The sequence below is a fragment of the Erpetoichthys calabaricus genome, chromosome 10 (genome assembly GCF_900747795.2).
Source record: "Erpetoichthys calabaricus chromosome 10, fErpCal1.3, whole genome shotgun sequence".
NCBI classification, from domain to species: Eukaryota; Metazoa; Chordata; class Cladistia; order Polypteriformes; family Polypteridae; genus Erpetoichthys; species Erpetoichthys calabaricus.
In genome coordinates this window covers 10,686,638-10,699,722 of record NC_041403.2, presented here as the reverse complement: position 1 = coordinate 10,699,722, position 13,085 = coordinate 10,686,638, and the positions used below count along the sequence as shown (strand labels likewise).

The following is a 13,085-nucleotide window of genomic DNA, read 5'->3' as shown; positions in this document are numbered from 1 at the left end:
TGGGCATTCTCCCTAACATAAATGTGCTTAGGTCAACCCTCATTTTTTTTCCAGGTTGCATCCCAGAGGATTCGATGCAGTGGATCTCGTGGACAGCTGGGACACCCGTCTTCATTCGAGCCTCACGGCGTCTGACTTAATCTGCTCCTTCCTGTTTGATTGCAATGCCTGTCCTTATGTGCATCTTTTAACTTTGTTATAACCCTGTTCCATGTTCATTTCAACTCTTTCCTTTTCCACAGCTTCTTATCTAACTTCATTTTCGTCCACCGTAACAAGTGCTGGAACCGAATCAATTATTACCCATTTGCTGTTGAATGTTTTAATTATTTGTTATTCATTTATTAATTTTATTTTAATGTTGCAAGCACTTTGGTCAGCCACTGGTTGTTTTTAAACTGTGCTTTATAAATAAATAAACTAAACTACTTGTGTCAGAGTCCTTTGTGTCAGGTTTGGAGAGCTGGAGTGCCCCCTACAGTCCACACTATCTATCTATCTATCTATCTATCTATCTATCTATCTATCTATCTATCTATCTATCTATCTATGATATAGTGCGTTTCATCTATCTATCTATCTATCTATCTATCTATCTATCTATCTATCTATCTATCTATCTATCTATCTATCTATCTATCTATCTATCTATTATACAGTGCACCAGCTGTTGGAATGACACAATCAATGCCTATGTCTCTGCTATATGCCATTTGGTATTGGATTCACAAATGCAGTGTCAATATTTGTGATGCACCATCTGTTGGAATGACACATGCAACACCTCTGTTATATGCCTTTTGGTATGGGTTTTGTAAAAGCAGTGTTAATGTTTGTGATGTGCCATCTGTCTGTTATACCTGCATTTTTATTACTCTTTAATTCAATATTGTTTTTGTATCAGTATGCTGCTGCTGGAGTATGTGAATTTCCCCTTGGGATTAATAAAGTATCTATCTATCTATCTATCTATCTATCTATCTATCTATCTATCTATCTATCTATCTATCTATCTATCTATCTATTATATAGTGCCTTTCACCTATCTATCTATCTATCTATCTATCTATCTATCTATCTATCTATCTATCTATCTATCTATCTATCTATCTATTATATAGTGCCTTTCACCTATCTATCTATCTATCTATCTATCTATCTATCTATCTATCTATCTATCTATCTATCTATCTATCTATCTATCTATCTATCTATCTATCTATCTATCTATCTGATATAAGCAGACTAAGGATAAGTCACTGTCGGCACCTTCAATTCCGTTCTGTTCAGTTCTGATTGGCGCTCTTCACTGAGTGCAGACGAAGATTTCTTGAGCACCAATCAATAAACAGCACTCTCTTGAGTCCGCCCTCTCAACTTTGACGAGTGATAGTGACAATTTTCATTTCTGGGCTTGTTTCATGTCACTTAAAGAAATAAATAAAAAATTAAACAAATACAAAATTGAATAAGCAACAGAGATGTTTCCCCTTGGGATTAATACATTAATTATTAATTAATTAATTTATTAAAATTAATAAATTGTGAATTTCCCCTTGGGATTAATAAAGTATCTATCTATCTAGATATATTTTGTGACACGTTTAATTATTTATAATAACATTTCATGCTGTTATTATTTATCTATTGTCACATATCCTTTTGTAATGATCAATAGGTACAAGTTGCCTGAGGAAGGGGCCTAAGCTGTCTCGAAAGCTCGTATATTGTGATCTGTTCAGTTAGCCAACAAAAGGTGTCATTTTGCCTGATTTCGCATTGCATCCATTATGGCTAATACGGTATACAGTATAACATCCTGCTACTATCCATCCATCCATCCATTTTCCAACCCACTGAATCCGAACACAGGGTCACGGGGGTCTGAGGGAGCCAATCCCAGCCAACACAGGGCACAAGACAGGAACCAATCCCGGGCAGTGCGAACCCACCGCAGATCCTGCTACTAGCTTGTTTCCAAAAAGCAGCGCCGCACTACTCCTAATGACCACTAGAGGCCGCTGCTACTTCGTCTAATGTGTCTTTCTCAGTGTTGCGCTGAGCTGCGCTCCATTCCTTATTCACGATGTTTTTTACGGGGGACGCGTTCCTCTCGAGAACTAAACCGTGACTCCGGAAGGAAAAACCAGGCGCAACGGATCGTCGAGCGGCGTCAATAAGACCGGACAGACAGGCAGACGGTCGGAGAGGCAGCCAGCCGCTATGGTGGTAAGTGTTCTGTACTTGCAGGGGCTTGTTAGAGCCGCTGCCTGGCAAATACGCATCACATGTGTGATTTTTTTTTTTTTTTGCAGAAAATCGGCTTGCAGTTTAAAGCCACGTTGGAAAACGTCAGTAATGTGAGGCCGGTGGGCGATGACTTTCGCTGGTACCTAAAGGTAAGTGATCTGAGAGTGAGCCGAACCGCTGTCAGCCCTTCGAGAGCCGCTGAGACGGGGTGGGGAGGCTGTCCAGTTGGACACGCTGGAGCGCTCCATTACGCCCCTGTCACACGCTTGCAGCTGACCAAATAGGCACATTCGGAGAGGGACCAGAACTGGACTGGCAATGCCATCCACCATACGATTTATAGTGACGGGTTGGAAGAGCCAGCAGTCCAAAGAGACAAATCGCACACGTAGGGGCGTGTGGTGAACTAAAAAACAATTCCAGTAAAGGGGCGTGCCGGCCACGATGGGCCGCTTTAAAAGCATTTGGCATAGAGGTGCCCAGTCCACGATAAAAGGGGCAGACACGTGGGGTCTACCAGACTGAAAACAAAGGCGTAGTGGACTGACAGGAAGGATGGCCAATATAGGAGTGGACTGGACTGGACATATAGAGTGCTGTGCAAACGTCTGTCACTGTGAATAAGTGAGCAGAAGATGAGCAGATCAAAAAATTGTCGTCATGTTAAAGATTATACATTTCTTTTCAGCGTTTTTATTGTACAACTGTACAGTGAAAGAAGGAAAGGAGCACCATGCCATAGTGTGTGTGATATCTGGGGTCTCAGGTAAGGTTTCCCAAAGTGGTCTCAGACCTTCATTAGCTTGTCGGGGCGCTGGCTCGTTCACAGTCATCATTAGGTGATGCAAATGTCAAAGCTGTATAAAATCTCAGACTCCTCACAGGTTGTCCTGGCAATCAGCAGCCATGGACTCCTCTAAGCAGCCGCCTGGCACTCTGACAAATAAAAGAATTGACGCTCACAAAGCAGGAAAGCACGACAAGATGACAGCAAAGCACTTTCAGGTCGCTGTTTCCACAGTTCATAATGTTAAGAAATGGCAGTTAACTGGAACTGTGGAGATCAGGCTGAGGTCTGGAAGATCAAGAAAACTTTCTGAAAGAACCGCTGGTTTGAATTGCTAGAAAGGCAAATAAAGAGCCCCGTTTGACGACAAAAGACCTTCTTGGACGATTTATCAGACGCTGGAGTGGTGGTGCTCTGTTCTACTGTTCAGTGACACCTCAACAAATACGACCTTCACGGTAGAGTCAGCAGAAGAAAACCTCTCCTGCGTCCTCGCCACAAAATTCACTTGAAGATTGCAAGTAAACATTTAAAACAAGCCCGATGCATTTTTGGAAACAAGTCCCGATGAAGTCAAAATAGAACTTTTTGGTCACAATGTGCAAAGGTATGTTTGGAGTTGGGCGGCATGGTGGCGCAGTGGGTGATCTGGGGACCCGGGTTCGCTTCCCGGGTCCTCCCTGCGTGGAGTTTGCATGTTCTCCCCGTGTCTGCGTGGGTTTTCTCCGGGCGCTCCGGTTTCCTCCCACAGTCCAAAGACATGAAGGTTAGGTGGATTGGTGATTCTAAATTGGCCCTAATGTGTGCTTGGTGTGTTTGTGTGTGTCCTGCGGTGGGTTGGCACCCTGCCTGGGATTGGTTCCTGCCTTGTGTCCTGTGTTGGCTGGGATTGGCTCCGGCAGACCCCCGTGACCCTGTGTTCGGATTCAGCGGTTTGGCAAATGGATGGATGGATGGATGTTTGGAGTTAAAAGGGGGCCGAATTCCTGGAAAAGAACACGTCGCCAACTATGAAGCATGGCGGTGGATTGATCAGACTTTGGGCTTGTTTGGCAGACAGTGGCATTGAGAACATGACGTCATTGGTGGAGGGAAGAAAGAATTGGTGGAGAGTCTGGAAGCAAACATCACATCATCTGTAAAAATGTGAAAATGAGGATGGGGGTCCTACAACAAGATAATGATCTGAAACGCACCTCCAGATCTACAGTGGAGTACCTCAAGAGGCCAAGCTGATGGTTTTGTCGTGGCCCTCACAAGAACACAATTACCGAGTGACGTTGGGTCACTAAATACTAATGCAGCACAACCTGAGTTGCCTTTTAAAGACGGTAGGGATTTGGACGAATATGAGTAATGTTTTCGCTGAGGGTAATGGGGGGCCTGTCTACCATTAGTGGTAGGGGACTTTGCCCCACCAGGAGGCCTGGAGAAGTAGGGGACTGGGAGAGGGGCAGTTCCTACCCCGGGACACAAGAGGGCAGTCTTCCGGAATTGCATGGGAAGCACAGAACTGGGAAGCTCAACTTTGTGGGGACCCGTGGCCACCGACAGGGGGGCGCCTGGATGGTTCAGAAGCCATGGTATGCAGCACTTCCGCCACACCAGGAAGCGCTGCAAGAAGGCCATCGGGGAGCATTATAAAAGGGGCCGCCTCACTGCATTTGGAGGGCCGGAGTCGGGAGGCAGAGGACAGAGCTTAGGAGTGGAGGTGGCCGAAGAAGAAAAGATGGAAAGTCAACGGACTGAGTTGTTGTATCTGAATGGTGTACTGTGTGAGGTGCTGTAAAGGAAAGGACTGACAATGAGAAGCGTGAGTTTTGTCCGTGTGCCTCTTGTGTCTGTCTGGGTCAGGTTGAGTGGCTGCTACGCCCTCTTCTCACTGTCACAGTGGTAATCGAAAATCAGAGCAGCAATGAGCAATGTGCCTCACAATGAGAGTCTGAGAAGATGGCTTTATGAGAACACGGTCACGAGGTTCTGGGAGTTTGAGACACGAGAATACAGTAGAAAGGCGTAGAAGGAACACAACTTATCGAGCGACATGGGGTTTAGGAAATACTAATGATGCACAATCTGAGCCGTCTTTAAAGATGGTAAGGATTCGGACGAATATGACTGACGTTCTCGCAGTGGGTAATGGGGGCCTGTCGACTAATAATTAATAATCAAAAATCAGACCGTAAATGAGCGACGTGCCTCACAATGAGAGTCTGAGAAGGTGGCTTTATGAGAACGCAGTCACGAGGTGAACCACCGTTCTGGGAGTTTGAGACACGAGAATAAAGAGGAAAGGCCTAGAAGGAACACAACTTATCGAGCGACATGGGGTTTAGGAAATACTAATGGTGCACAATCTGAGTCGTCTTTAACTCTTTGAGGGCTGAATATTTTTTCCAAAAAATGGTTTCACACATAAATCAACCTAAAATGTCTGTTGCTACATGCTGTGGCAGCTGTTGGCATATGTTTGGCATCTCTGTGGCTACACGGGGGCACCCAAATGGCCAGCAGAAATGCACGGGGCAGCGGTGGCAGTTGCAGTGTGACGCAATATGGTTTGTACGTATTGTCATCATCATAAGTGGTGGTCCTCCCAGGCGAATGCTGCCGGTAGACGCATCAGCTACCCAAATGTGTTCAGCACCACGAGATCATCTGGGGACTGATCAGCTAATGCTGGTACCTCACTTTCATTTTCGATATCCATCTCCTGATCACATTGGCTCCAGCAGACCCCCGTGACCCTGTGTTCGGATTCAGCGGGTTGGAGTCCTGCGGTGGGTTGGCACCCTGCTCAGGATTGGTTCCTGCCTTGTGCCCTGTGTTGGCTGGGATTGGCTCCAGCAGACCCCCATGACCCTGTGTTCGGATTCAGCGGGTTGGAAAATGGATGGATGGATGGATCTCCTGATCACTTGCATCAAATTCCAAGCCTGACAAGTCAGAGTCCAATTCGGCGATAATACGTAACTTACATGGACTATTTTAATTTGCACATCCGCTTTAGTCTCTTGCAAGATGTCGATGCCATTTTAGAAATTGTTTGCTCTGCGCTACTCACGCAGGGAATCAAGGTCAAAACAACAAATCTACTTAACTTTCCTCCTGGCAAAAACAGTCGAACTAAAACGCAAGGGCGTGTTTTGACATAGTTTACAGCCGATTACCGTCCTCTACCCCTGAATTTCGACAAAAGTCAACATCAGCCCTGAAAGAGTTAAAGATGGTAAGGATTCGGACGAATACGACTGACGTTCTTGCAGTGGGTAATGGGGGCCTGTCGACTAATAATTAGTAATCAAAAATCAGACCGGAAATGAGCGACGTGCCTCACAATGAGAGTCTGAGAAGGCGGCTTTATGGTAACAAAATTAAGAGACACTGAGATGTACGAGGAAATCAAGGAATGGCATTGGAGGAACTGCAGGAACACGAAGGGCAACAGAGGTAGAAGCCCGCGAAGGTAATGGATAGAGACGCATTATTAAACGTAGCTAGTATTCTAATTAAAGCTGAAAATGAGGCAGCACAAAGGGTTTACTGCCTTGAAACAATTGTGAGTGTAGCCCAGAAAATGAGAGGTTTAACTTCTGTTTTCTCTGTTTTTGTTTAATACAGCTAAAGTGTGGAAATTGTGGAGAAGTTTCGGAAAAATGGCAGTACATCACTTTAATGGTATGTCTTGCAGGTGGTGGGCCACTTTCACAGTGGGATTGGGGGGGGGGGGCACAGTGTGTTTTCACGTATGTGTGTATGTCAAGCTCGTATTCCTGGGGTGGGGGGGGCCACAGTGGTAGGGTTCCTAATCATCAACCAGTCAGCACTGCTGATGTCACATCCAGTACTGTGCAAAAGTCTTAGCCACTTGACGGAGTTCACAAAAATCTTTAATTGTGTCTCAAAAGAAAAGAACCGAGTTTACAATTCCTAACATTCCTTTTGCAAAATGGGAAGAAATTCAATAGAATATTGGAAAGGTATTCAAGAAAGAGTCTTCAAATTGAAGATTGTGTTTAGACTTTTGGGGCGGCAGAGTGGTAGCGCTGCTGCTTTGCAGCAAGGGGATCAGGATTTGTCTCCTGGGTCCCCCGTGTGTGGAGATCCCATGTTCTCCCTGTGTCTGCATAGGTTTCCTCCCGCACTCCAAAGCCATGCAGGTTACGTAGATTGGTGATACTAAGTTGGCCTGTGTGTGTGTTGGCCATGCGATGGACTGTCACCCTGTCCAGGGTTTGTTCCTGCCTTGCACCCTGTGCTAGCTGGGATAAACTCCCGCACCCCAATCCCCCCCTAGGGACCCTGTTCAGGACTAAGCTGGTTGGAAAATGACAGCTTTCTTGTTCTTTTTGTAACCACAATTCTTGTTTTGCATATTTGGGCTCTATCACATTTTGGTTTTGTACCTCTTTTCTTGGTATCTCAACATTTAGTTTTTGTGCCAACATGAGGAGGTGGGCAAGTAATCTATTATTTAGTGAGCTGGGACCTCGTTTATAAAGCTTGTGTACGCACCAGAAGAGGCTCAACAGGTGCGTACGCTACTTCCCACACAAACGTCGGGATTTATGAAAGAAAACCTGACACGAAAGCTTGTGTATATTTACGCCAATTCTGATCCATGTATACAAAACATTTTGGGGAAACGGGGAAATAACAACCATCCCACCCCCACTCCCCCCGTAAGGTAAGTAGGAAAATGCAGCCAACTCAGATAAATGATGAGAGAGAGAGGTTAGGAGCACGCACTGATACAGCACATTGCCGTACGCACTACATGACAAACCAACTCGGGACCCCTGGTTAGGACTCGAGTGCAGCCATGCAACGGGTGACACCTCAGCACCACACTAATTCAGATGGAATGAAACTGTGTGAGTTTTTTTTTTTTACGGTGGCTGGAGTGCCAATTCTGCCACCAACCCCCAGGTGTTTCCTCGCACTCACCCGTATAATAATGCTTACCACCGAGCCATTATTAGAACGTGCGTGGGTGTGACAAACATGTTACACTTCGCAGACCGTATTTCAGTTCCCTTTAAGAGGGCCAATGCTGCGTATTTGCACTGAAGAACTTTCTTTTTGGTTTTTTTTTTTGTCATTTTTATATTGGCAAACTGGCCGACAGGTGAGAATATCAAAATGGTGAAAGACACCAAGGGGGGTGAATACAAGGCTCTGTAAGCTTCTGATTATGATCAACGGTCTACAGCCGAAACGTCTTCTAAGAAGACCCCTGCTAAAAATGTGTGTGGTGAGCACAATGCATATTCCGTAGTGCCAGAGTAAGATTTTTGTATTCGGACAATAAGACCACCCCGTCTCCCCCCTGTTATTTCATCAGCTGCTCTCCTCCTAAATCCCCAAGGACATGACTGTGTAAAGGACAGCCGGGTTCCATGCCCGGCAGGGACGCCTCTGCTGCATCTGTTCCGGGGGAGCCACCACGGGCAGCTCAATACCTCCCCCGGGACGCTTGGTGGCAGCCTCCCTGGCGGATGATGATTTCCCAGCCTGGCACATGGAGTCCTCCACAGCCTGGTTGGGGGCTTGGATGGCCGCCAGGGGGAGCTGCATGGACTTTCCAGCTCGGCTGGTCAATTCCTCAGCCCCACCTGGAAATGCAATTAGGCCCAGGTGACCAAGCACCTGGACTACGTCCGGGTGGGGTATAAAAAGGCCAGCCACCACCACTTGAGAGAGCCAGAGTTGGGAGGAAGGAGGACTAAGCTTGTAGAGGAGTGGTGGGAGAGAAAGAGTGTGTTATTGTGTGGTGGAGAAAGAGGTGTTTTTGGGACTGTGTATTACCTGTGGGTCACGGGGAAGACGTGCGCCCACGGATGAAGAAGAAAATAAAGCCCTTGTGTTTTATAGTGCCTCTGTGTCGTTCTGTGCCGGGTCGGGCGCTATATAGCGCTCCTTATTACAACTGCTAGGTTTATTGACAACTCTAACTTCATGCTGTGTGGGTGGGTGTGAGAGTTTGAGAAGGTCCGGTTATGTTGTGCTTTATATATACAGCAGTTATAAAAGAGTAAAGCTTGCTTGTGTTAAGAGAACAAACGGAAATTGAAAGTTGAGTTCAACCGAGGACCCCAAAGCACAGCCATGTAAAAGGAGCTCTTGTGTTGCAGGACAGCATGCCTTTGAAAGGGGGACGAGGAAGTGCCAGCATGGTGCAAAAGTGTAAACTGTGCTCCCGAGAGAATTCCATCGGTGAGTGTGGACACCATCGTTGTTTCGGTCTCTTCCTCTGGCTTAAGTGTGTTTTCTTTTCATGTAATCTTTTTTTTTTGTTATCTTTTCCCCTTCTTTCTCTGTTTTATTTACTGAGTTTTGTGTTTATTGGTTTTTACTCTTCTGTATTGTGTAATTAATGGTGTTGCATGTTTTCTTCCCTATCCCCTTTATTTTGAGCCTTGGGAGGCAGGACCACCCATTGTTGCTGCTGGGGGTCTGCCCCCACCCAGCAACATTTAAGAGGGAGCAACCTGTATTACGGCTTTTTCAGCATTGAGATTTGTTCTTTAAAGGCAAAATATAAACCAAACAAATCCAGTCGAGAATCTTTAAAACAGTACATTACCTTTACATTAGAAACCTTTACGTTAAAAGGAAGCAGGGGTCAAAAATCAGTAAATCTAAATATCAGAAAGTCAAAATCAGAAATTGAACAATAAGACGCAAAGCCCTGGTTTCAGTCCAGTATAGATAAGTAGACAACTGTATGGCTCCTAAAGAGTCGGGGATGACCAGGAACCCTTGGCTAACCAGCTGGCCGTGACCATGGAAGTAATTAAAATCTGCACTTTAAAAGACCCCTAAATCCTTCAGCCAGGTGAGCTTGGAGTCGGGCGAGAGTGGAGGGTAGGGCTCACCTGGTAGAAGAAAAAGATACACCAGTACTGTTGGTGAGATGGGAAAGAAGAGGAGAACATTGGGCCAGAGACAGAATATTGTCCATTGGCAATGGCGGATGCGCCGTATTAAACCCCCCTCCCCTTTTTTTCTTCTTCATTAAATAGAAGTCTTTGTGATTGGTCCTTGTGGTCTCCGTGGGTTATTCCAAATGAGGGAGCTCAGCCCCCCTTTAAACCAGGCACATAATGTGCTGCATGACTTAGATCAGTGGTCCCCAAACTCTGTTTAGCTGGTCTCATTTCTTGTCTTATTCTGTATTCAACAGTGTGATTCTGACATTTAGAATTCTATTTTTGCTAAAGCTTTAAATGCTTAAGTTCCTTTTCTCGTTTTCCTATTACATTTATTCATTTGCCCGATGACTTTATCCAAAGCAACTTACAACATTTAAAGTACAATTGGTTGCATTTCTTTTATTTCAGTTTTGAGCACAGCAGGTGAAGTGACTTGCTCAGGGTCACACAGTGGTGTCAGCAGTAGGATTTGAAGCCACAGCCTCAGGGTTTGAAGTCCAAATCCTTAACCGCTACACCACACTGCCTGTTATTTTGCCCTTTTTCTATGTAGTCTGCAACGTAATGTTCTTACAGTGGGAGAAATAACTATTTGATCCCCTGCTGAATTTGTAAGTTTGCTCGCTTACAAAGAAATGAACAGTCCCTAATTTTGATGGTCGATTCATTTTAATGGAGAGAGACAGAATATCAACAAAAAATCCAGAAAAAACACATTATATACACGTTATTAATTGATTTGCATGTCATTGAGAGAAATAAATATTTGATCCCCTACAACCCAGTGTGGAACTTGACCCGGACACAGACAGGCAGACACGTTGTAATCACCCCACACACATTTATTTTGGGTTTCCATATTTACAAAGTCACTAACCACAACCCCAATACCCCACAGTCCTTGGCCAACACAATGCCTTCTCTCTCTCTGTCTTCAGACCGCCTCCTTGTCTCCTCCAGAAACCTTGTCCTTCTTCCACCCGACTCAAGTCCCTCTCTGAAGGGAGGCGGCCCCTTTAAATAAGCACCCGGATGTGCTTCAGGTGTGTTCCCAGCAATCTCCCACCGACACACCCCAGTGTGGCGGAAGTGCCAGCTGTCTCCCCGGAAGCACTCCGGGTGTCCCTGTTCCTCTTCCCCCCAGCACTTCCTGGTGTGGCAGAAGTGCTGAGGTCCAAGGTCCTCCAGGTATTGGGGTACCCCTGGCGGTGACCATGGGCCCCTACAGGGTAAAGCTTCCCAGCTCTGTACCCGCGGTCGCCCCCTCGAGGTCTGGAGGAGGCACAAGCCCTCCTCCAGTCTTCTCGGGCGTCCCGGCTGGGTACCACCCCCATCCGGGTACCCCACCAGCCAGAATTCTGGCTCCTACAGATTGGCGATTACAATCAATTAGATACTCCTGATCTCAACTTGTTATGTGTACAGTCATATGAAAAAGTTTGTGAACCCCTCTCAGCCTGCATAATAATTTACTTTCAACAATAAAGATAACAGTGGTATGTCTTTCATTTCCTAGGAACATCTGAATACTGCGGTGTTTTCTGAACAAAGATTTTTAGTGACGCAGTATTTAGTTGTATGAAATGAAATCAAATGTGGAAAACTGGCTGTTCACAAATGTGGGTCCCCTTGTCATTGTGCTGATTTGAATGCCTGTCACTGCTCAATGCTGATTACTTACAACACCAAATGGTTGGATGACCTCGTTAGGCCTTGAACTTCATAGACAGGTGTGTCCAATCGAGATACAGTAATCCCTCCTCCATCGCGGGGGTTGCGTTCCAGACCTCCCCGCGAAAGGTGAAAATCCGCGAAGTAGAAACCATATGTTTATATGGTTATTTTTATATTGTCATGCTTGGGTAACAGATTTGCACAGAAACACAGGAGGTTGTAGAGAGACAGGAACGTTATTCAAACACTGCAAACAAACATTTGTCTCTTTTTCAAAAGTTTAAACTGTGCTCCATAACAAGACAGAGATGACAGTTCCGTCTCACAATTAAAAGAATGCAAACATATCTTCCTCTTCAACGGAGTGCGCATCAGGAGCAGAGAATGTCAGAGAGAGAGAAAATAACAAACAGTCAAAAATCAATAGGGCTGTTTGGCTTTTAAGTATGTGAAGCACTGCCGGACAAAGTAGCTGCAAGGAAGGGAGGAAGCATTTTTCAGCATTTTTTAGAGGAGCGTCCGTATCCTCTAGGCCAGTATGCGAACAGCCCCTCTGTCGGGAGCAGAGAATGTCAGAGCAAGCGAGTGAGCGAGAGAGAGGAAAGCAAACAATCAAAAATCAATACGTGCTGTTTGATCTTCTAAGTATGCGAAGCACCGTGCAGGAAGCATATCGCTTGACAAAGCAGCCACATGTAAGCCCAGCAAAGAAGGGAGCACTGTGAAGGTAATCTTTCAGCGTTTTTTGAGGAGCGGCCATGTCCTCTAGGGCAGTGGTCCCCAACCTTTTTGACAGCAAGGACCACTTTATTAGATGCAAATTTTTCCACGGACCGGTCGGGGGGGGGGGGCAGTTTTATACACAATTTACATAACATTTCTATTATTATTAAAGTTATTAAGCAGTTCGCATATGTTTGCAGTCTGAGATTTTTCTTCTTTTTTTGCATATAACAAAGACATATGCTTTACATTTGCCAATCCAACAGATTGCACATCACAAACATTAACACTGCAATCTTTTTTTCGTGTCTGCCATTTCTATAGGAGGGTGACAATGAGTTAAATTCCAATGGATGTTTTTCAAATGTTGACAAGCAATAAGCAAAAAGGTATCACTGAAAACCACAGACAACAAAAACAGAAAAAAAAAAAAAAAAAACAGTACGAGGAAAGTTCGAAGAAAGAGATTTTTTTTACAATGTTTCTGTTTGGGGATCGTTGTGCAAACGTGCACAACTGTGCTGCGACCACAGATCTCACTGCTCTGTGGATGATTCGTTCAAGCATTTCAAGGTCACTTCGTTGTAATGAAAGCATCTGTTGAATGTACTTCGTAGTAACGTGATTTCTATAGACTCATGTCATATGGGGAAACTGTCGGGACCATAAAAATACTTTGTTGTAATACTCTCTCACCTCGGTCTCTCTCCTCTCTC

At 45.2% G+C, this 13,085-nt stretch overlaps 1 protein-coding gene across 1 annotated transcript in view; it reads left to right on the top strand.

Annotated features, from left to right (window-relative positions):
* Nucleotides 1-2,087: 2,087 nt before the first annotated feature.
* Nucleotides 2,088-13,085, top strand: part of czib (CXXC motif containing zinc binding protein) — a 48,329-nt gene continuing 37,331 nt past the window's right edge. Inside the window, exons 1-4 of the mRNA XM_028810871.2 lie at nucleotides 2,088-2,229; nucleotides 2,316-2,399; nucleotides 6,659-6,715; nucleotides 9,172-9,253. Of these exons, the coding sequence (XP_028666704.2) occupies nucleotides 2,224-2,229; nucleotides 2,316-2,399; nucleotides 6,659-6,715; nucleotides 9,172-9,253 (229 nt within the window). The 5' untranslated portion in view covers nucleotides 2,088-2,223. The remainder of the gene's footprint in view (nucleotides 2,230-2,315; nucleotides 2,400-6,658; nucleotides 6,716-9,171; nucleotides 9,254-13,085) is intronic.